Source organism: Embiotoca jacksoni, unplaced genomic scaffold (assembly GCF_022577435.1).
Source record: "Embiotoca jacksoni isolate LCO1_2020_lvr unplaced genomic scaffold, fEmbJac1.0.p SCAF_22, whole genome shotgun sequence".
In the NCBI taxonomy this organism is placed as follows: Eukaryota; Metazoa; Chordata; class Actinopteri; family Embiotocidae; genus Embiotoca; species Embiotoca jacksoni.
The window spans coordinates 8,754,953-8,777,934 of NW_027185363.1; the positions used below are offsets into that span (position 1 = coordinate 8,754,953).

At 39.7% G+C, this 22,982-nt stretch overlaps 2 protein-coding genes across 2 annotated transcripts; one reads left to right on the top strand and one right to left on the bottom strand.

The window, feature by feature from the left end:
- The first annotated feature begins 8,080 nt into the window (after positions 1-8,080).
- On the top strand, positions 8,081-13,078 carry ackr4a (atypical chemokine receptor 4a). Its single transcript, XM_069157763.1, has 2 exons — positions 8,081-8,146; positions 10,139-13,078. The coding sequence occupies exon 2, from the start codon at positions 10,154-10,156 to the stop codon at positions 11,261-11,263; it is 1,110 nt and encodes a 369-aa protein (XP_069013864.1). The 5' UTR covers positions 8,081-8,146; positions 10,139-10,153; the 3' UTR covers positions 11,264-13,078.
- Positions 13,079-14,627: 1,549 nt separating this feature from the next.
- Positions 14,628-22,786, bottom strand: e2f5 (E2F transcription factor 5). The gene is made up of 8 exons (XM_069157764.1): positions 22,624-22,786; positions 21,048-21,157; positions 20,686-20,837; positions 19,989-20,107; positions 18,936-19,260; positions 16,224-16,379; positions 15,888-15,926; positions 14,628-15,162 (listed from the first exon to the last, which is right to left on the bottom strand). The coding sequence occupies exons 1-8, from the start codon at positions 22,750-22,752 to the stop codon at positions 15,086-15,088; spliced, it is 1,107 nt and encodes a 368-aa protein (XP_069013865.1). The 5' UTR covers positions 22,753-22,786; the 3' UTR covers positions 14,628-15,085.
- Positions 22,787-22,982: the final 196 nt, after the last annotated feature.

Below are 22,982 nucleotides of genomic sequence, written 5' to 3' on the forward strand. Positions count from 1 at the left end.
AGAGCTGGAAACATGTCCAAACATTGATTCATCAAGGGTCAAAGATCAAAAAAGGCTGGAAACGACTGGATTAATCTTTAACGGTGTTTTTTATTTGATAAGATAATCAGACAGGTTCTTTTTGTTTTGTTTTTACTAAAGCTTGGTAAAAAAAAAAAAAGTAGTAAATTGAAATGTAAGTATCAAGTAGTTAAAGAACAGAAGTACGGCAATACAATTGTAATATTCCTCCTGTTTTGGGGTCCCAGCTGAGATTAAACTGAATGAAGTAGCTCCTGTGCAAAAATAAATAATGTATTTTCATCTTGATTTTGTTGCTGGTTTAGGGAAAAACTGGGGATGACACAGTGAAGCGCAGATCAGTGATGCAACAACGGATTTCCGACTGCACCTTCACACCAAGTGCATGTTCATCTTTCGGCCGGGTAAGACCACATCTGCTTGATTTTTTAGTTGTTTTCATTTTCAATAAAATAAGTGAATCTACATGTTGAAAAAAACAGTTGTTTACATGGTCAAAATTGGTATTAGTTTGTGAGCTTGTTCCGCATTGGTAAAGAATTCCAGTTTATCCTGAGAAACATGAAGACATACTAAACCTCAAGCAAATTTCACAACAGTTGTTTTGTCATAAGAATTAACACAAACAAGAAAGTGGTTGTGGTGTGAAATATCAGGGCTCAGAATGTGTTCAGTATTTTTTGTGTTGATTAAAAATTATGTTCTCACAGTTTGTTAAAAATTGAAAAAAATTGAAAAAATTAAAAATGAAATTTCCCCTCGGGGATTAATAAAGTGTATAAAATCAAAAAATCAAATCAAGTTATTGAGGTAATGTTTTTTGGGTTTGTTTTTTTTTACTTATGAATTGATAAAGTAATATTCTGAGAAATTATTTTTGGTTTTGATGGAGATTAAGCACCTGATGATCAGATGTAACAAAGAGAAAGGGGTGAGACGTAGGAAGTGAGTTTGGGAGGAGGCATCAGCACAGTCTTTGACCTGATTTTAGATGTGGAAATGTTTGTTGAGAGATACAACAGGGTTAGGGATGGCTGTGACGGGACTGTTGAACATGTGAGTCAGAGCCCGTTAAGGTGGCAGAGTTGAATGGAAGTTAAAAGGCCTCAATGGAGTGTGTGCTGCAAAAGAAAAGATGAAAGAACAATTGCGCTGACTGTTTCGCCATCATGTTCAGCACCTGCAGACAGAAAACAGAGCGAGCCACTGACTTTCTTTGAACCGTGCTGAATTGTGCGTCTCCTTCTGACCTTCTGAATCTCTTTTTCTGTCTCTGTTCACAGGTTAAACCAACACCGAGGGTTCCAGTGAAAGTTTTGGCAAAATAATAATAAAAAAAACGTAAATGTTCTTGATACAGATTATATGCACATAAATTGTCAATTGTAGACATAAAGTAAACAGAGAAAACCCTCACCTGTGACACTGTAATCGATCCATTATTCTCAGAAATGTTTATTCTGGCTCAGTGAGTCGTCGGCCTTTTTTCTGTGTCAGTGATCAGAAGAGGAAACGAGACCAGAGAGCTGAAGACCGACAGGAAAACCTGCACCGATCACATCTTCTCTTCCACAGAGTTTCTCTGTTTATTACAAGAGCTGTTAACTGCTACTTTGTCATTTGGTATTAAAATAAATCTGATCCATCAGAGCATGAACTCTGCATCACGAATACAGTCTTCATTTGGTGCTGACACGTTTAGCTTCTGATATCTACATTTAGATTTAATAATGTTCATTATTCCTCTATTACAGGAAGAATTCTATGTGTACTTCTTTTATTCAGTTGGTTTAAAGTGTGTTTTTTTTTAATGTTGTTTCCACAGTCTATTGTTGTTTTTTTCTATATGCATAGATATTTTAATTCCCTAAAATGACTTTAATTTTAGATTTTTTTTTTACACATCAAATAAAACGTGATGATGTTGAGTGTTGCAGGAGGCTGGAGTCTATCCGAACACACAGAAAGAACGAGGTGGGGTTCAGCAGTGTGAAACTAGAACTTTAGCAGCACTTAAAATGCCACTTACTGATAGCACTTTGTAGTTTGGCTTTCTTGAAGAAATTGTATTTTCTTGATTCCTGTTGTTGTGGGTTTTGTACCCTCATGGTTGGAATGCACTTATTGCAAGTCGCTTTGGATAAAAGCGTCAGCTAAATCAAATGTAATGTAATGAATGGGGCGAATTCTCACCAGAGTTACCAGCTCACCTGACTGAAGGAAAAAAGCGAGGTCATGCAGACTCCACACACAGTGGCTTCCGGTCTCATGTTCAGTAACTGTATTATTTAAAACACAGTAAAGTCCAAGTGCTTTTAATTTCTTTACAATTGTTCACTTTGGGTATTTAAATGAATAGATAAATAAAGTGTCTGCAGAAATTCACATGAAGTAGGCTACATGATCTTTGAGGCGTCCATCCGTTAACAGTTTCCTGACAGACTAAAGACTAAAGTTTTATTTAGGTGTGTATTTCTTCTGATAAAGTTGACTAAAGATGCTGCTGCTTTCCCATCAGGAACACAGTTCATAATCGGATCTACACAATACAACTGATTCCAGCTGTGATACTGTCTTTATTATCAGTGTTCAGTGATCAGCTGGGTTAGTAAATACTGTACATCTATAGTTTAATGTGAAACCTAAAGCAGAGGACGTAATGGTCTGATTGACACAGTGAATATATTGACATTTAAACGTACATTTTAATGAACTAACCGGTCTTGTGCTAGTTTTAAAAAGATTTCAGAACATCTCATGTTTCTGAAGTGGCCTGAATACAACAACTAGACATTTGACGTTGGATAACCTTCAAAAAACACGGCAAATAAACACATTGATGGTTTACAAAATGATATGTGTAAGGAAGATTTCTGACAGAGACATCAGGAGGGATCGCAACAGACGGGAGCAGATTTCAGGCCAACACACGGTCTGTGATGAAATCTGACTCTAATTTCAAATTGCGCATGTGTGTGTGTGGATGTGTTGACTTAACTCCCTCCTGAGAATCCACATGTTAATGATCAGTTAGCAGGGAGTATATCAAAGTCTGCGTGTTTCAGAGCTGTATCAGACTACTCACATCATCATGGACAGAACTGCGCTGCTGCTCCTGCTGTGTCTGCAGGTCGTCCTGCTCATCACAGCCTTCACCTCTGCAGATGCAGCCACTCTGGTGACAGACGATCAGCCTCTGGGTTGGATAAGGAGAGAGAAGCATCGGCTTCAAATTGTGCTTTCTGTTTGCGTCTAAATGTTGTTGCAGAGAGAGATATGAGATGCTTTGAGTTTGTGGTGGAAAAAGTATTTAGATCCTTAACTCAAGTCAAAGTACTGAGATCACAATGTTAAAATACTTTTAGCAAAAGTCACAGTTTAATTTACTTAAAGTATGAAAGGTAAAAAAATTAATATTTAAATAATAATATTTGCAATAAACTGTCCTTTATGACCAATAATAAATTACATGATCAATACTGATGCTTTAATGAGCATATCACTGTTGAAGCTGGTGAACGTGGAGCTATTTTCAACTACGATACAGTGAGGTAGTTAGTGGTTTCTTACATAAGGTTCAGACCCCCTCCTGAGACTCCCTTCATAAATCCAAGGGGTCATGAGGTGATTAATATGGAGGAGAAAAACAAAAGTCAGCTGCACCTATCTGGATTTTAAAGACTTTTTTCCAACAAAACATGAACGAGTTGCAATTGTTGGCCTTAAGATATTGATTAATACAAACCATGTGAGAAGTTCTCAGAGAACTGTCTCTTATGGAAGAGCTGGAAACATGTCCAAACATTGATTCATCAAGGGTCAAAGATCAAAAAAGGGTGGAAACGACTGGATTAATCTTTAACGGTGTTTTTTATTTAATAAGACAATCAGACAGGTTCTTTTTGTTTTTTTTACTAAAGCTGGGTAAAAAAAAAAAAAGTAGTAAATTGAAATGTAAGTATCAAGTAGTTAAAGAACAGAAGTACGGCAATACAATTGTAATATTCCTCCTGTTTTGGGGTCACAGCTGAGATTAAACTGAATGAAGTAGCTCCTGTGCAAAAATAAATAATGTATTTTCATCTTGATTTTGTTGCTGGTTTAGGGAAAAACTGGGGATGACACAGTGAAGCGCAGACCAGTGATGCAACAACGGATTTCCCACTGCGCCTTCGCACCAGGTGGATGTTCACCTTTCGTGGTAAGAACACATCTGCTTAATTTTTTTTTTAGTTGTTTTCATTTTCAATAAAATAAGTGAATCTACATGTTGAAAAAAACAGTTGTTTACATGGTCAAAATTGGTATTAGTTTGTGAGCTTGTTCCGCATTGGTAAAGAATTCCAGTTTATCCTGAGAAACATGAAGACATACTAAACCTCAAGCAAATTTCACAACAGTTGTTTTGTCATAAGAATTAACACAAACAAGAAAGTGGTTGTGGTGTGAAATATCAGGGCTCAGAATGTGTTCAGTATTTTTTGTGTTGATTAAAAATTATATTCTCACAGTTTGTTAAGTTATTGAGGTAATGTTTTTGGGGTTTTTTTTTTTACTTATGAATTGATAAAGTAATATTCTGAGAAATTATTTTTGGTTTTGATGGAGATTAAGCACCTGATGATCAGATGTAACAAAGAGAAAGGGGTGAGACGTAGGAAGTGAGTTTGGGAGGAGGCATCAGCACAGTCTTTGACCTGATTTTAGATGTGGAAATGTTTGTTGAGAGATACAACAGGGTTAGGGATGGCTGTGACGGGACTGTTGAACATGTGAGTCAGAGCCCGTTAAGGTGGCAGAGTTGAATGGAAGTTAAAAGGCCTCAATGGAGTGTGTGCTGCAAAAGAAAAGATGAAAGAACAATTGCGCTGACTGTTTCGCCATCATGTTCAGCACCTGCAGACAGAAAACAGAGCGAGCCACTGGCTTTCTTTGAACCGTGCTGAATTGTGCGTCTCCTTCTGACCTTCTGAATCTCTTTTTCTGTCTCTGTTCACAGGTTAAACCAACACCGAGGGTTCCAGTGAAAGTTTTGGCAAAATAATAATAAAAAAAACGTAAATGTTCTTGATACAGATTATATGCACAGAAATTGTCAATTGTAGACATAAAGTAAACAGAGAAAACCCTCACCTGTGACACTGTAATCGATCCATTATTCTCAGAAATGTTTATTCTGGCTCAGTGAGTCGTCGGCCTTTTTTCTGTGTCAGTGATCAGAAGAGGAAACGAGATCAGAGAGCTGAAGACCGACAGGAAAACCTGCACCGATCACATCTTCTCTTCCACAGAGTTTCTCTGTTTATTACAAGAGCTGTTAACTGCTACTTTGTCATTTGGTATTAAAATAAATCTGATCCATCAGAGCATGAACTCTGCATCACGAATACAGTCTTCATTTGGTGCTGACACGTTTAGCTTCTGATATCTACATTTAGATTCAATAATGTTCATTATTCCTCTATTACAGGAAGAATTCTATGTGTATTCCTTTTATTCAGTTGGTTTAAAGTGTGGGGTTTTTTTATGTTGTTTCCACAGTCTATTGTTGTTTTTTTCTATATGCATAGATATTTTAATTCCCTAAAATGACTTTAATTTTAGATTTTTTTTTTTTACACATCAAATAAAACGTGATGATGTTGAGTGTTGCAGGAGGCTGGAGTCTATCCGAACACACAGAAAGAACGAGGTGGGGTTCAGCAGTGTGAAACTAGAACTTTAGCAGCACTTAAAATGCCACTTACTGATAGCACTTTGTAGTTTGGCTTTCTTGAAGAAATTGTATTTTCTTGATTCCTGTTGTTGTGGGTTTTGTACCCTCATGGTTGGAATGCACTTATTGCAAGTCGCTTTGGATAAAAGCGTCAGCTAAATCAAATGTAATGTAATGAATGGGGCGAATTCTCACCAGAGTTACCAGCTCACCTGACTGAAGGAAAAAAGCGAGGTCATGCAGACTCCACACACAGTGGCTTCTGGTCTCATGTTCAGTAACTGTATTATTTAAAACACAGTAAAGTCCAAGTGCTTTTAATTTCTTTACAATTGTTCACTTTGGGTATTTAAATGAATAGATAAATAAAGCGTCTGCAGAAATTCACATGAAGTAGGCTACATGATCTTTGAGGCGTCCATCCGTTAACAGTTTCCTGACAGACTAAAGACTAAAGTTTTATTTAGGTGTGTATTTCTTCTGATAAAGTTGACTAAAGATGCTGCTGCTTTCAATCAGGAACACAGTTCATAATCAGATCTTCACAATACAACCGATTCCAGCTGTGAGACTGTCTCTATTATCAGTGTTCAGTGATCAGCTGGGTTAGTAAATACTGTACATCTATAGTTTAATGTGAAACCTAAAGCAGAGGACGTAATGGTCTGATTGACACAGTGAATATATTGACATTTAAACGTACATTTTAATGAACTAACCGGTCTTGTGCTAGTTTTAAAAAGATTTCAGAACATCTCATGTTTCTGAAGTGGCCTGAATACAACAACTAGACATTTGACGTTGGATAACCTTCAAAAAACACGGCAAATAAACACATTGATGGTTTACAAAATGATATGTGTAAGGAATATTTTATTGGCCCTTGGTTGTGTGCTATTTAGCACAGTTTTCATTGACACTCGTGATTTCTTCAGTGTTATTTCAACATGCCTATATTTGTTTGTGTTGGTAAGTATTTCGCTGTCCAACTCACGAGCCAACAATTCCTCTCAACATAAGTGTGTGATTTTCCAAATTATAAATAGTTGTCCAACAGGAACCAAAACTATTTCATTCAGAAAACAAGAGAGAAGCCAGAATTTATGTTTTCTTTGTTGATCACACCGCTGGCGTCAAAGGACATGCAGAACAGAAGAGAAAAGTATTTTAGAAAGAAAGAAACACTGTTCCTCTGCCAAATCTCAACAGATTAAAAACTGAAAGGTAATCTTCAACATTCTTTAGGGTTTTAGCTGCAGGGTTATCACTGTGGGTCTTGCTTTTGTCTCAGTGGAAACTTCTTTATTCTGGCTCAAAAGCAGAAATACGCTTCTCAGTAAACACCCTCAGACAAATGGTTTAGTCTGACTTGGTTCGTGTCTCCTGTCACTTGACTTCTCTCGCTGTCTGAGTCATCCTTCTCAGAAATGTTTGGACCTACAAGGCTCAGCTGGATTTGAAACATGTAATCCCTGCTCTGTCTAATGATAAAACTTGTTTCTGACATGAACAGAGTCAATTCTTTGTCATGTACCCTTTTATGTTTTATTAGTAAATTTACCCAGTGGATTTAAATCTAAACAAGTAAGAAAATATTACTTTACCCACATCTAGTCGATATTTCTCCAGATTATATTGAATCTGTTTTATTGTGCGCGTGTAAACAAATCAAACACAGCTTTACAACAAAACTGTGTTTCATCAACACACTGTTAAACTGTGCAGTAACATTATAGTTTCAGCTTTATTGTTGCTGTACTTGTGTATGTTTTCTGCTATTTGGAAACAGCGGGTGTTTTCACTTCAGACAAAATAAATAAATACAAATTTCCTCAACAGCCTGTCGAAACGTCGCTGTGGCTGTTATTTGCTGTAGCAGGCTAAGTCACATTGACTTGGATATTGGATATGAATTCATTTTTTAAATGACTGAACTCTTCCTTTAAGTAAGAAAACTAATAAAAAAAAAATTAAACTCGGGTTGCTTAAGGTAGGCTAAATGCATGCAAGGTTTTGCATTGTCTATAAAGAACAACAGAAATTGTGTTTATTTGTTGGCTGGTGTTAAATAGTACTGTATTACTATTTGTGAGGACATTTCTGCTTTGTGAAAACATTTTGAGGTGGAGGTGGTGGACCTTTTTTTTTTTTTTTACCAATTTAAAAAAAAAAAAAAGAAAAAGAGCCAAAGCCAAAAGGGTGTTAACATAAACAGAATTTTCTCTGGGAATTTTTTTTCTCAAAAATGCAGTATGGCGCTGATAATATTCGACTCCGCCCCCTTGTGCTGAGCAGCTGGAAAAACAAACGAACCGTCCCCTGCACGACACACGCTGGTCTGAAGCCGCTTTGAGTGGAGTTCACTGTACGTGGAGCAGACGCTCAGGACTGACAGTTGACTATAACACTGTGAGTATCTTTTAGATATATGTCTTCTTGAGTTATAATTAACGGTTAATCATCTGTTTAGATTACCTGTAAACTCCACCGGAGAAGATTTTGTTGTGAATTTGCCTCTCCCGCCTCTGCTCGCCATTGATTGATTTAATTCGTCCTGTTTGCAGATTTTCTTTCTGAAACTAATAAAGTTTGAAGTCGTGCAATATTATCTCAAAATAATGATGGGAGAAGTATTTACATCTTTACTGCAGTAATGTAAAATCTACTACCAGTCAAGTCGTACATTTAAAACTTAAGCTTAAATGAATGTCCAAGATGTATGCAACATGTATTGCTAAGATTATAATTAATTATGCATACGAATATTTATGGTTTATTATAACTCATTTCTATTTCTATGTTCTAGCTGTGAGTCTTGATCTTAATTGGTTTCTATAATATTTTGTCAGTGGTTGAGGGAAACTATTTACTAAAGCACTTCAGCATTTTCATTTAATTATACCTCAACTCCACTACAGCTCGGAGGAATAGCAGTGTACTTTTTGAATCCATTTAATACAGCTATTTACTTACTTTGCAAATTCAAATTAGATTTGCTTAAATACTGTATATTGAGGGAATATTCAAGGGAGATTTGGCATTCATGAGAATAGGACATATGGACGGTTTGGACGTGAGGTAACAGCCAACTTGATTTTTGAAATCTATTCCTTATTAAGTGAAAGGGAATGTTTGAAGAAATGCCCTCAAAGCATTTCTGAAACATCGCATTCATGATAATACGCGAAGTAAAGACACTGTGACCTTGATCTTTGACAACCAAAATCTAATTAGCTAATGCTTGGGAGCAAGTGAATGTTCGTTTCAAATTCTGAGCAATTCCATCAAGGCGTTCTTGAATTATCATGTTCATAATAATGGAACATTAACTTACTGTGAAATGAACCTTCAACAACTAACCAAAATCAAATAACTTAATCCCAGGGATCAAGTGAAAATCTGCACTAAATTCCCTTTCAGGCGTTCTTGAGATATTGCACAAACCTGGGATGGACAACCTGAAAACATAAAGTGTCCAGAATAATAACCTTTGTAAAATGCTGTCCGTGTAGATAACAACTCTTAACATAAACTGACCCAGCAGGTAGTTGCAAACCAGAAGGGATGGCATGATGCTGCTGAATGTTTTGGTAGCGATGCTGGTTAAGTGTTGCCATGAACAACAGTGTCAAAAGCAAATTCTTGTGATTTGCTTCCTGGGGCGGTCCTCAAGCCGATTTCATCACTGTGTTTAAAGCCGGTTTTTGCGACTCAGCTTGAAGAAAATTTCACAGTTCTTGGTATCATGACACAATAATAAGCCCACAAATACACAACCATTTGCAGATGGAAGTTTTGTGTCCACATGTTCACTACCAGGGGGGGCAGATCTGCTTACGGTTGAGCTGCGTTGCTTTATTGTTTTTGAGAACATTAAATCCAGATAGTCGTCTATGGTTTTAGTGGAGTCACGGCACTAAATTGTTATTTCCTTTTGCCAATTTCCTGCCAGTTTTGGGCACATAATGTTTTAAAGGCAAAGTGAAATGAAACTAACATGATCCCTCTGTTTACTGTTTACCATTTATCTGTTTCTGCACCTGAAAATACATCATTTAAAATGAACGCTGTTTCAACTGTGCGCTGTAAAGTTGTTAGACTTCAGAATTTACATATAGACAGCTGAAAAATCCACTTTAGGATGGATGAAACCATGTTGTACCTGCATCCATCCATCCATTGTCTATACCCGCTTTATCCTGAACAGGGTCACGGGGGGGGGGAACAATGACTAAAATAAAAAAAATTTAAAAAAAACTGCAATTTGTCACTTACCGACACGGCGTTGCGCTCTGCCCACATTTAGCGATGGAGGCTGGTCTGACGCCATCAACTCAATGTACACGATCTTGCGACCGTTTAAAGGCTGTAAAAAGTAATTCAAGCTTTTGTCCCCGACAGCTTCGTCTGATCAGCATGGAAGTCTCAGAGGCCGACTACGACTACCATGAAAACATGACCTTCAACTTCAGCTACGATGATTATTCCGCAGTGTGCGAGAAGGGCGACATCCGTTCCTTCGCGGGCCTTTTCCTCCCCATCATGTACACCGTGTGTCTGCTGGCGGGCCTGGCGGGAAACACTTTAGTCCTGGCCGTCTACGCCTATCACAAACGCCTGAAGACCATGACAGATGCCTTCCTGAGCCACCTGGCCGTGGCCGACCTGCTCCTGCTCTTCACGCTGCCTTTCTGGGCTGCGGATGCCGCGAGGGGCTGGGAGCTTGGGGAGGTCACCTGCAAGATCGTGTCGGCCTGCTACACGGTGAATTTCACCTGCTGCATGATGCTGCTGGCCTGCATCAGCTTGGATCGTTACTTGGCGCTAGCCAGAGTGCAAAGTGTCGACCAGGGAGGGTGGCTGAAGAGGGCGTTCGTGAGGAGGCACTGCTGGAAGGTGTGTTTGGCTGTGTGGGCGACAGCTTTCTTCCTTGGCCTTCCCGATTTAATACTCTCAGAAGTGAGGTGGGCTTCCAACAGGAACGTCTGCCTGGCCGTCTACCCCCCGTCTGTGGCTCGAGGTGGCAAGGCTGCCCTGGAGGTGGTCGAGGTGCTGCTGGGATTCCTGCTTCCTCTCCTGGTCATGTTGATCTGCTACTGGAGCGTGGGTCAAGTGCTGAAGAGCCTGCCCGTTGAAAACAAAAACAGGAAGTGGAAAGCTCTGCGCGTTCTTCTCATAGTGGTGGGGGTGTTTGTGGTCACTCAGCTGCCTTATAACGTGCTGAAGGTCTACCGCGCCATGGATTCGGTCTACGTTTTAGTGACCCACTGCGGGACGAGTAAAGTGCTGGATCAGGCGGCTCAGATGACAGAAAGCCTGGCCCTCGCTCACTGCTGCTTCAACCCCATCCTCTATGCCTTCATGGGGTCGTCCTTCAAGCAGCACATGATGAAAGCGGCCAAGAAGTTTGGGGAAAAGAGAAGGACGAGGAGGAAGCGAGGGGGAGCTCCCGCGGAGGAGGAGGGCGTGGATATGTCATTTAACTCGCACAACGCTTCCCAAGAGACAAACACGTTCTCGATATGAGCTGTGACGAAAATGCCTTCGTGGAAGACACTTTTAGGAGCTTCTTTTCCGGTACAGCAGAACAGCTGTTCTTATGCGTTATTTTGTTTCGAAACACCTCGGGGTGTTGTTGAGGAAAGAGGTAGCATGTTGGGAAATCATTAAGTTGTTCAAAAATTCCTCTGGTTTTGTCACAGTTCCCTCCACGTTGAAAAACTCGAGGTGGTTATTTGTTGACAAGTTTTTATTCTATCGAAACCGAATGTATGAAAAGTATTCTCGCTCACTTTCACACATGAAAATTATATTTCATTTTGCTGTTTGTGATGAAAGAAAAGTTGTGTTTTGTCAATCTATATGGTGTTTTTTTTTGTTTTTTTTTACAATATGCACAACAAACTACAGATGAAAATAACCCTCTCTGGATAGCTCACAAGCTAATATTGGTTGTTTGTTGTTTATTCTATTCAATGAGACATTCACTTTTTTTTTTTTTTTTAAATCCACAAAAAATATTCCAATATTTCCAAATACCCTCACTGTCCAGAACACAAAAAGCCAAAACTTGATACTTTGAGCGGATACAGTGGCGTGTAAGAACAGTGGCGTGCTAACATTTGTTAATTAGCACTAAAGTACAGATGATGGGATGTCATTGTTCTTTTTCCACAGAAGATAGTTTTGCTCTTCCCAGTCGGTGAGCAGGTGCAATGGATAACATTAGCAACAACTGCACTGCACAAAGATCCTTCTATTGTGCAGTCCAGATCCCTGTCATGGTTTAGTGGGACACATGGGTTACCAGGACACATGGTTTAGTGGGACACATGGTTTACCCGGGACACATGGTTTAGTGGGACACATGGTTTACCCGGGACACATGGGTTACCGGGACACATGAGTTACCGGGACACATGGGTTACCGGGACACATAGTTTGTGGGACACATGGGTTACCGGGACACATAGTTTACCGGGACACGTGGTTTACCGGGACACATGGTTTACCGGGACACATGGTTTACGGGACACGTGGGTTACCGGGACACATGGTTTACCGGGACACGTGGGTTACCGGGACACATGGTTTAGTGGGACACATGGTTTAGTGGGACACATGGTTAACCCGGGACACATGGTTTACCGGGACACGAGTTACCAGGACACTTAATGGAACTGAGCCATCGTTAATGAAAAAGTAACTTCACCTCGGATTCTCCTTCAGTGAAAATGTCTGTTGTGAAAAATGTTTGATCATATTACCAATGTTTAAAAAAAAAATGTTAAAAAAAAGTCTTCGCTGATGATGAAGCCCAACAAAGTTTATTACAATTCATCCTGAGTGAGGCATGAAAGTCTGAACCAAATTCCATTCAACAGTTATTGAATTATTAAGGACCAAATTGGCCGGCCGCCATCTCCTGAACTACAGTTAGTGTGCCTAAAAAGGAGTTTGATTCTGTTTCTTAAGACACAACATTTTATTTCAACTGTATATTTTTTGTAGATTCTGCTGGGAAAAAAAAAAAAACACTTCTCAAACTAAAATGTATCTATTTTTTTGTATCCAGTTCTTTTAGTTTCTTGATATTTCTGTGGCATTTTCAAGAAGCATTTAACTCCAACTCTGCCCACACAGGACAAAGTACAGATCGGATTCTTTATTGAACTTTATACTCTCCATTAAACAAACAAGTGAAATAAATAACATGAACTGTCTGTAACTATGCAAAACCTGTAAATTAGCTTTTTTTGTAAAAGTTTGTAACTGCAGTTTGTTGAAATAATGCTGGTTTTAACTATAATCACCTTGAATAAATACTCCAGATGTTCCAGATCAGCACAGCTTTTAAACCAGATACACATGTGCACCTACGAATCAGCAAAAGGACTTTCCACCTCTGAAAATGTTCCGGTCGAACGATGTGCTTTCTCGCGTGTTCTATTTCTCACCTCAAGCTGACTTTGACTTCCTGAAAATGAAAAAAGATATCAAACCCTCTAATATGAGTTTTGGCATCCAGTCGGATTGAACTCCATTTGCTGTGGGAAAACCATGTTTGTTTTTCCACTGAATTCCTCAGAAACATCTGAAACCCACATTTCCAGACAGACGTGTACGCCTCGAGTTTTTCTCCACTGATTTTGAGATTACATTCTTAGTTAAACGTGTGCAGAGAGGGAGGGTTGGACACGTCACAACATTTAGAAGGACACTTAAGACTCCAGTATCAGCACTAATAACTCTGACATATATAAACAAAGCACTACGTAGTTGAACTGTTTTGGATATTTGTTGAAATCCGTTTGTTTTTCTCGTTTTTTTCCTTTTAGGAGGTGCATCTCGTGGTTTTTCATGTCACTAATCTCCCAGACAAGTGTTAACATTTTGTCAAAGGTTCCTGGTTGATTACATCTCTGCTTCTCATTGTTTACATTTTTGTTCTTCTTCTCCTATCACAGCTGTTAGAAATCAAACACTGATTTATATCTCAGGTCGTGTGCTCTCATGTGGAAACAATCTGACTGAAGTTCACCATCTGTTAACGGAGCAAAAGCACTTTAGTCAGCCAAAAGAGAGAGAAGAAAAAAGAAAAAAAGAAGTTTCTATGCAGGGTTTAAACTGTTGGGACAATCTGTGACAAACGTTCCGTGTGGTTTTAAGACGACTTGACAACTTCCACGCTGAAAGTTTAGTATGTGGTGGAACAATTTGTTTGTGTGATTCGTTATGCTTCATTTGCAAATTAAACTATGTTCGTTACTTGTCAAAAAACCCGAAGTTCAAGTCAAGATCAAATCAATTTATTAAAAAGAACTTTCAAAAATGTGCAACAAAAACATGACTTCTTGTAATAAAAAAATTTTAAAAAAAAAGAAAAAAGATAAATATACAAAAATACCACCCTGGATTCTTCATTTTTATGCATTTTAGATCAGAAACATGGCAAATTCAATTACTTAAATTATAATTAAGGCAGTCAACTAACTTCATTTTCAACAAACTACAACCAATAATGTTTTTTTTCTTAAATTAAGTAAAAAATATTAGTTATTCAAATATATAACTATAATTATAAGAAACAAAATTTAAAATGAAAACTTTGAGGCCTAAAATGGCAGTGTCACAATAATTTAGAAAAGAAAACTTTCTGGCATTTTCACAAGAACAAGGTAACAAAACGTTGCCAAAACATTCACTCATTAAATACTAAATATTTGTTGAAATATAACTATGAAATTAGTTAGGTAGGATGATGCTTTTCAAGGCAAAGAAAGTTATTTGCTCGCATACCCAATAACTAGATCATCAACCGCGTGTTGAAATTTAAAACAAGGAGCCAATACTGATTTGTTCCAACTGAAGCGGAACACAGTCCCAGTCGGCTGCACGTCTCCGGTTTTCCACTGGATGTGGAAAAAAAAAAAAATGCAGAGATACATAGACACAAAAGTGCAGCAGGAGGCTGAAGCATTTGTCTTGGCTTACGTCCACTAAGGCACCTCAGTAATCTCGAACCCGGCAGATATTTACCTACTCAACCACGGAAGTCTCTGCGGAGACATAATGACTCGCGGCTACGTAAACACCTTATGGCAAATTAATTCAGGTACTTTGTTTTGTTGGCAAGAGGGGAGTGTCGTAAACTGATTGTGTGGGAGGTCCGGTGAATGATGTAGAGCTTTTCTTTTAACATGAAAATGACATGTATGAGTATATGGCTGCGCAATTATAATAAAACGGGGAGGGGGGGGGGGGGGCATTTTTGAAGTGTCTTTAAAGAGAAGCAAAAAAAAAAAAAAAAAAAAAGTGCTTCTCAGGAAGTGTGCTGCAGATTCACCGTCAGTAATTGAGGATCTGCACGTCAAACAGGTCGCACACTCCCTCGTTGTCGTCCAAGTTAAAGCTGTAGTCTATGCCTGCATGTGGAGAGGAATCGGCGTCAATACTGGAAAAACGTACCGGCAAATACGCGGCTCCAACGAGGCCAATTATCAATTCACCACTTTGTACCAGATTCCGTGGCGACCGAGACACCGGTTGCTATGATATTTAAGTCGACATCAAACACGGCATCCAGAAGGAGAACTTTGGTGCCGACATCGGGTCGTCATCAGCACTTTTGTTTGTGACTGCAAAAAAAAAAAAAAAAAAAAATCCTATTCCCGTCATCGTCGGCTAAATTTAGCCTGACTTGCTATTTAACAAATGTCAGCGTGCTAACACGCCGGGCTAAGATTGTGACTATTGGTAAAACACTACACCTGCTCAATATCAACACGTTAGCAGTGACCTCGTGTTGCATCCTGAGCATTTGGCTCAAAGCGCAGCGCGGTGGAGCGGCTGACGTGGCTTTTACTCTTGTTGATTAACACGTTTACAAATGAATTGGAACGCCCCCGGAAATGTTGTCCGCGCTGACCTGCGGTGGTCGACCTTCTCACCTTGCCGTGGCGACCTGACGACATCACTGTCGGATGCGGTTCACCGGCGCGCGAGAGAGAGCACGTCTCGGACCGAAGCCGTCAGTGACGCATCAAGCCTTGAAACTTGCACGGCTTTTTAGCCGGGTGCGTTTTACATTTGGGAATTGACGCGGACACAATTTATGAACTTTGTCAATGCAGGATTTTATGATACTTACCATCAGTATACATGAGCTCATCAATCAGGTCGACAGCTCCTGCAAGGAAAATAAGAGCATGTTTCTCATTCACTGTGTAGTTTGCACATTTACTGTTATAGGCCGTGTAACATCGGGTCATAACCACTTAAATGTACACCTCAATATCTGTACATAATTCAGCCGCTCTATAATCACACGGGAAGCAGAACTCTGAATAAAAGCCAGGCTTAGATCTTAAATCAGAACTGAAACAAATGCGAAGCAGACATTAAAACGCCCGCGGGCTTCACTGCCGGATGCAGCAGCAGAATGAACTGCGCTCAGCCTCGCCGTGTTCGCGTCGCTGGCCCTCACCCTCTCTGTCGTCCTTCACGTGGTCTCCGGCCGCGCTGAGCTTCAGCAGGCTGCTCACGTCCAGCATAGACTGGAAATCTGGGCCCGCCAGGTCCATCTGCTGCTGCTGCTGCTGCTGCTGCTGCTCCAACGCCGCTGCCGACTGACCGTGGCACTCTGCAGAGAGCACGGGAGGTGAGGTGAGAACACGAAGCTGCACAGTCCAGAGTTCAGTTATCAGGAACAAGGAGAAGCTGCAGAAGGTCGGCTGTGGTAACAAAACGATTGGAGGTTGGGAAATGCACCCGTCGACCTCAGACGATAACGTTAGTTCGAGGACGACGCTGACACCACCCTTCATATTTGTCTGGTAAGCAGAAAGTCACAGCTGGTTAGCTTAGCTGAGCATAAAGACTTTCAGGAGGTCACGGCGTTTGGAAATAGTCCCAGACAAAAGAAAATTTAAAAAAAATAAATAAACCTTGATGCAATCTCATGCAAAGCCAATATGCCTCGTCATCGTTTCCAATTCTGTGCTACAGTAAACTCATTCAGTAAATGTTTTGTTGCTATTGTCATAATTCCTCTTTTTTTTTTTCCTTGAAGAGGCTGACCGAGTTTCACTTTGACAATATCACGCTGTGCTCCATCTACGCGTACAGTTAGTGGAACACTTGACTCATCCTTTTCGCACAAGCTACACCCAGATGTGGAAGTGGTTTGTTTTCTCACGGAAGTCTCCGACAATCTGTTTAATCTGTTGAAATGACAAAATGTTGGAACAGACGCTAACGTGGTCTAGACACATGGCGTCGTGTGTCGTATACATAGTGACGTATTTTCCACAGCGTCCACAGAAGTGTTGCTGTTTTGTTTTTTTTGCATCATTTATATTAAACTAGATACCAATTCTTGTTCTGGCGTCGGTCAAAAATTTCTATCCACAAATGCTTCCTGAACAGAAAAACTAATTCCACAAAATAAATGCTGAGATCAAAACACAGACTGTAATGCATCAATTTCTTGATATACACTTTTACAGACAAGAAACTGATGGTCTTTTTTTTTTTAAGTTAAGTTTAAAGGATTTAGGGGGATCTATTGGGGGAAAAAAATGGAACATGATATTAATGAATTATGTTTTCATTAGCGTATAATCACTGTAAACTAAGAATAATCTACATAGGGAGTATTTTCCTTTTCATGGAGAGTGACATGTTTCTCAGAAGAGACAAAAAAATTGATTTTTTTTTTTTTTTCTCCTACACACTTGGAAGAGGAGCGATATTCAGATGGTTTCCATCTGTAACCTCACTTCTAAATGTCACTAAATCCTTCACACTGCTCCTTTTATTGCTTTACCCGAGTTTGTTTTTTTTCTATTGCTCCCTCCTGAGGTGTTGTATAAGCTAAGGTGGATACAGCAAAAGGGAGCTAATGAAAGGAGAGGCTCGTTCTTTTTTTTTTTTTTTTTTATAGCGCCGGGTGTTGGGTATGACTGTAATGTTTGAACAAAATGAACAAATACAGTGAATTTCTATACAAGACCAATAGGCTTGTTCCAGTGGGATTTGATGCACAAGTTTACAGCTGCATGATTTCTCATTTAACTGACACACCCAAGTTATCAGTATCAGTTTGGCTTATTTAAATCCTAACAGCCTAACAGCCAACTTGCTGAGACAAGTGCGATTACGCCTGCCAGAGCGCTTTTATTTTTGTTTCAAGAAATATTAGAACCGCATAGTTTTATGGTGAACACTTTTAAACTTTTCCTGTTGTTGCATGTCAAGACGCTGTGGCATGTGATATTTCTGAGTCAGCTGCCGAACTGAAACCTTTCTTAAAGGAAAACTCAGCCAACTTCACATGACATATTTCATAATGCCAGTGGTTGCATATTGTTTTTACTGGGCATTTTATTTCTTTGGTTATGGTGTCTTAAATGAAATCACTTTTTGCTTGAAGGTGTTCAACCTCATCATCTACCCTTGGTGTTGGCAAAAGCTTTGTCTGTCACTTTAATGCATTACAGCTCAATAACCAGGAGATCCTTTGATATTTCGAAGCTCTACAAGAAGTTTGAACTTCAAACAAGAACAGCAGTAAATTCAGTGTGAGCCCTGGGTGTGGATAGTTCAATTATATAAACAGTTTAATCTTATAACATCATCAGTCGAATCATGATTGAGCAATCATCCTGCACACCAGAGCTTTAAATAGTTCAAAACAAACATTGCAGATGTTTGCAAGAATGCGCAGAATACGACGAATTATGGTCAGCAACACTGACTGTAAACGTAACTTTGGTTGGCACAAGAAAATCCCACGAGCCCTTGACAATAGGTGTAACAGGAACGGGAGGGAGAATTCAGTTTATGCCAACTTCAGGTCGTACTGCGGGAAACTGATTATTGTACCAGTGTTTAACTGAAATAAACACTGATTATGTCAACATCCATGTCGTAATTATGAATAGAAAAATCGAATTGATCAGAAAAGCACCACTATATCTGATTTGGCACTAAAAAGTGACGGCTAAAGCTGGCAAACAGGGATGTTTTATATCCACCAAGATCTATTGTTAAAGGCAATTAAATGCATAAACTCAATAGATGACCCCTATACCTGTATCTTTAAGTGTTAAACAAAATACAAAATAAAATAAAAGTATTTGGTGGTTTTCAAGAGGAACCTTGGAAGTATTAAAATCCCCAAAGCCCCTGTCATTACCCATCTGCACATCAGGCGGGGTAGACGAAGGCGTCAGCACTTCATCGTGTTCTGGCAGCACCACCTGCTGGTCTGAGCAGAAAGAGTCCTGGCTGCAGTAGGAGCTGGTGGTATTGGAAGTGGAGCACACGGACAGCGAAAGAGGGAATCTCTGCAGGCTGGCGGGGGTGCTGGGAGGAGTCGGCACCGGACAGATGTCGTCGGTGGGCGGGACAGGAAAGACCACGGGGACTGTGGAGTCCGAATCCCTGTTGATGAGCATGACCTGGATGGGAGCCGAGTAGCTGCGCAGGTTCACCTGGTACTTCTTCTGACCTCTCTGACCCTGAGGAACAGCAGCATGTCAAATAAACGCCGTTTATTATCAAAGCAGCTGTAATCAGGTTGATATTCACAACAGGTCACATGACTACGAGTATGTGAGAGGAGAGGAAATTAAAACACAATCGTGCGGTTTCCGTCAACTCTACCGAGCGTTTTAGCTTCTTCCTGCACAATGTTTTGGTTTTACAGGCACATTTTACATTTGCGACTCTTAGAGCGTCATTTTTCGAGGTGGAACAGGCAGCCATGTTCGTCGTTACAAAAGGCTTTACAAACCAACGGTAAACAAATAGACCAATAGCCAATAGAAATAGTGAATACTGGACATGTTTATGAATCTAAGCAAAAATACACTACTTGTAAAGTGTCTCAGGGAAGGAATCCTAAACAGTTATCCCATGGAGTTGAAATAATAATCCCGTGCAGTCTTGTCCTTAGAACATTAGCATTCGGATGTTGTGATTTGGCACCGTTTAAATAAAATTGAAATAAATGTTATACTTCAAAAGATTGTCTCTATAATAAGTGCAGTGCGCTGCTACACAATTAGTGTCAATATGTTGATTCTCCATTTCCAGTTAGAATTTCCAGTCCGCAAATTATAGCCTGCTTCTATACCACGGAGAAAGGAATAAATATAAGAAGTGTTTCCTAAGCTTACTGGTGAACGTTACTATAAGTGCAGAGCAGAACAAAATTCGACAGATCCAAATTGCTAACTCAAAATACCATTTCAGGCAGCGGCACCTCCAGCTGAGTTCCAGCAGGAGCCACGACAGCAAGAAGTGTGTCTCCGCTGAAAGCGCTGCACACGTCTTCATGAGTCACAAATTTATAGGTGGAGAAGTGTTAAGGAAACGGGATTACTGTTGGGAGGAAAATGGAGACAATAAACTGGAAAAACCAGACTTGAGAGCTTTGTGCAAGTCTGAATTAGCCTGCCTGTGATTTCATTGACTGACAATAGCAATTATATTTATAATCCTCCCTTTATAACATTTTCTCTGTTCAATAAGCAAACGGTGTTAAAAGGATCAAGTAGAGATTTCTTTCCTCTGAAATGAGTAAATGGGCGCCAGGAGGACGAGAATTACAAACTGTCAAGAGAGGCCGTACAAAAAACACAATATTACATTATACTGAAGAGATATCAAATGTAAAGTCTCGGAAACAGAAGCTTTATACAAGTTAACCGATTTGTGGTTATTTTAGAGATTGGATTAAAGGTGTGGCAGATTTTAAATCATTTTAACATAAAATGTTCAATCAAAAATGAACAGTTCTACTCAATATTACAGAAAAGATTGAGTGAAAAAAAGAGATACACAAAAACGGGCCCTTAAGGGATTGAACAAAAATTTAAGGATCCTAAAATAAGTAAAAAGCAAAACACCTGCAGGTGTTGTGAAAGGATATGTGTTGGTGACGGGATCGTGGTTGAGGTGTTTGATGTTCTCCTCCAGCCAGGCCTTCTGGTTGTCCAGCTCTTTCTCTTGGGCCTCGAGCTCAGAGATTTGGGCCTTTAAAATTTTTACCTGCTCCAGCACCTCCTCAGTTTGGTTGCCTGTGTTCTCCCCCCTAGACACCAAGACCATGTAGGGGCAGAGAATCAATCAAATGCTTTAGTATTTTTTTTTTCCATTACTAGCGCTCTATTTCTGTCAAAGAGTGCATTTCTTTTTAAATTCATCGAGCTGATGAAGGGTAAATTAAGGAAGACATTACTTCACATACATTTTTACAGATACTGGGGCCAATTAAAATTGTTGGTAAGAAACTTCTTCAAACCTCCACTGGATTACATTCTTGTTTTTCTTCTCGATCAGCCCCACACCCTCCAGTACATTGGTGATGTCGTATATCCTCCTCTTCTGCTTCACTGCCAAGCTCTCTGCAGCCTGTTAATACAGACAGACATCTCTGTTAAGGGTCTTAGTCGGAAGGAGCTTACGATGACAAGATACAGATACTTTTAACAGACATTACCAATAGGTTTCTGTAGCAAGCAGTGGATGAGGTAGAAAAAGAGAGACTCGGGCAAAGCCATCAAATGAAGGATTTGGCAAATTAAGCTGCAAATCAAACTCCTTGGCAGAAGACGACAGTTATACAATAGGAGAGGAGGAGGGAGGAGGGAAAGGGACTGAAGAACCTGCTGTGTAAACATTACCCAGCTTTGGCGCGCAAGAAGAGAGGGAAAACTATCAATGATGAAAAAAAAGGTACATTTGTAGAAATAAAAGAAATTTGGGTATGTCTGGATAACATATCTAAACACTAAAGGCTGCTTGGATGATTGATGATGAGTCTTTGACAAGCGCTGAGGCGTGAGGTGGTCTACCTATTTAGTCAAAATGTCCAGACCTGGGTGGTTGCTGATAGCAGAAAGTCACAGAAGAACTGAATAAGAAAAAAAAAAAAACATGTATATGTGTTGGTACGTCTTATGATGAGTTAATAGTTTCCAGTGCAGTAGTCAGGATCCCAGAGGGAGTTACAAAATAACCCTGATGGTTTGCAAAAACAATACGAGGACAAGCAGGGAGAAAAAGAAGCCTTTTCTCCTTCCAGGCCGGTATACCTCTAAAATGTTTTAAGTTTTGTAAATTACTGAATAATTATGTCTATTCCAGTCACTTAAAGCAAAAAAAATGAAAACAATATATCCCTGCCTCCTGGTCAAAAACACATATGCCAATAGTGTCATTTGGTCACAAGAAGATATTGTTTTATTTGGGAGGGTCATTATCCAAAAAGGCTGGTGGTCACTGTGGTGGACAGACAGACTGGTGTCAAACTGGGAAGAACGGCTTCAGGGAATCATCACTGGTCATTAAAAGGAGGTTCAAGGAGTCTGCATCAAAACTTAGAATAGTTTATTTTTACTGATATTTAATTAGGAGTGGGTTAGTTTTACAAGAGGTTCCATTTTTGAAATATAGCCTATGTAGTCATACACTCGGTTGCAATTAACTAAACATTTAGTTTTCTTAATGGCCTGCCACACAACAACGCACAGAATAAGCTGGTTTGTTGCCATTAACCATTTGACAGCAAACCGGTAGATCCAAACATTATTAAAAAAATAATAATAATAATAAATAAAAAAAAAAGAAAAAAAAAAAAAGAAGTTAAATCCTGTTCTGGGAGTGACTGGTTCAACAGATGAAGAGGGTCGGGTAATGGCGGCTTGCTCGACCACCTGTTAAATAAATCGATGCACCTGACTGGCTCCATTTGTGACTGACAAGCCCTTTGTTCACATCTGTTGTGTAGACGGCGGAACTACGAAATTTTGATCCAACGCTCCCCAAAACAACCTACAAACACAAACACCGAGCTCCCTCCTTTCCGTTTCACTGACCACTTTCAAATCCAGGACGCCATCCTTAGCTTCTTGTAGCAGACTGACAAACTTCATCGTGAGGAGACCCAAACTTTTCTCGCGGCGACTCGGTGTCGAACAAACGGTCTCCGTCCTCTCAAACTCCATCTTCTCTCTATAAAACAAACTAGTACCTATTTTTTTTTTTTACTCAGCCGCCTGCGTTTAACTACAAATAACGACCATTTATTTCCGTTAACAGATAATGTCTCTGTTACCTCAACGGGACGACAGCGGTACCTGCAGGCTTTTTAAATGAACGTACGTTACGTTAGGTTAGTTGCCACGGCAACCCTTGACCCGCTCGTGCCCGTGGTCGCACCCCCCCCTCCTCCCCG

Excerpts from the sequence above, each read along its gene's own strand:
- ackr4a (XM_069157763.1), top strand. The coding sequence starts at position 10,154 with ATGGAAGTCTCAGAGGCCGACTACGACTACCATGAAAACATGACCTTC.
- e2f5 (XM_069157764.1), bottom strand. The coding sequence starts at position 22,752 with ATGGAGTTTGAGAGGACGGAGACCGTTTGTTCGACACCGAGTCGCCGC. Across the intron at positions 16,380-18,935 it reads CCCGCCTGATGTGCAGATGG|AGTGCCACGGTCAGTCGGCA; the intron begins GTAATGACAGGG and ends TGCTCTCTGCAG. Across the intron at positions 15,927-16,223 it reads CGTGAAGGACGACAGAGAGG|GAGCTGTCGACCTGATTGAT; the intron begins GTGAGGGCCAGC and ends TTTTCCTTGCAG.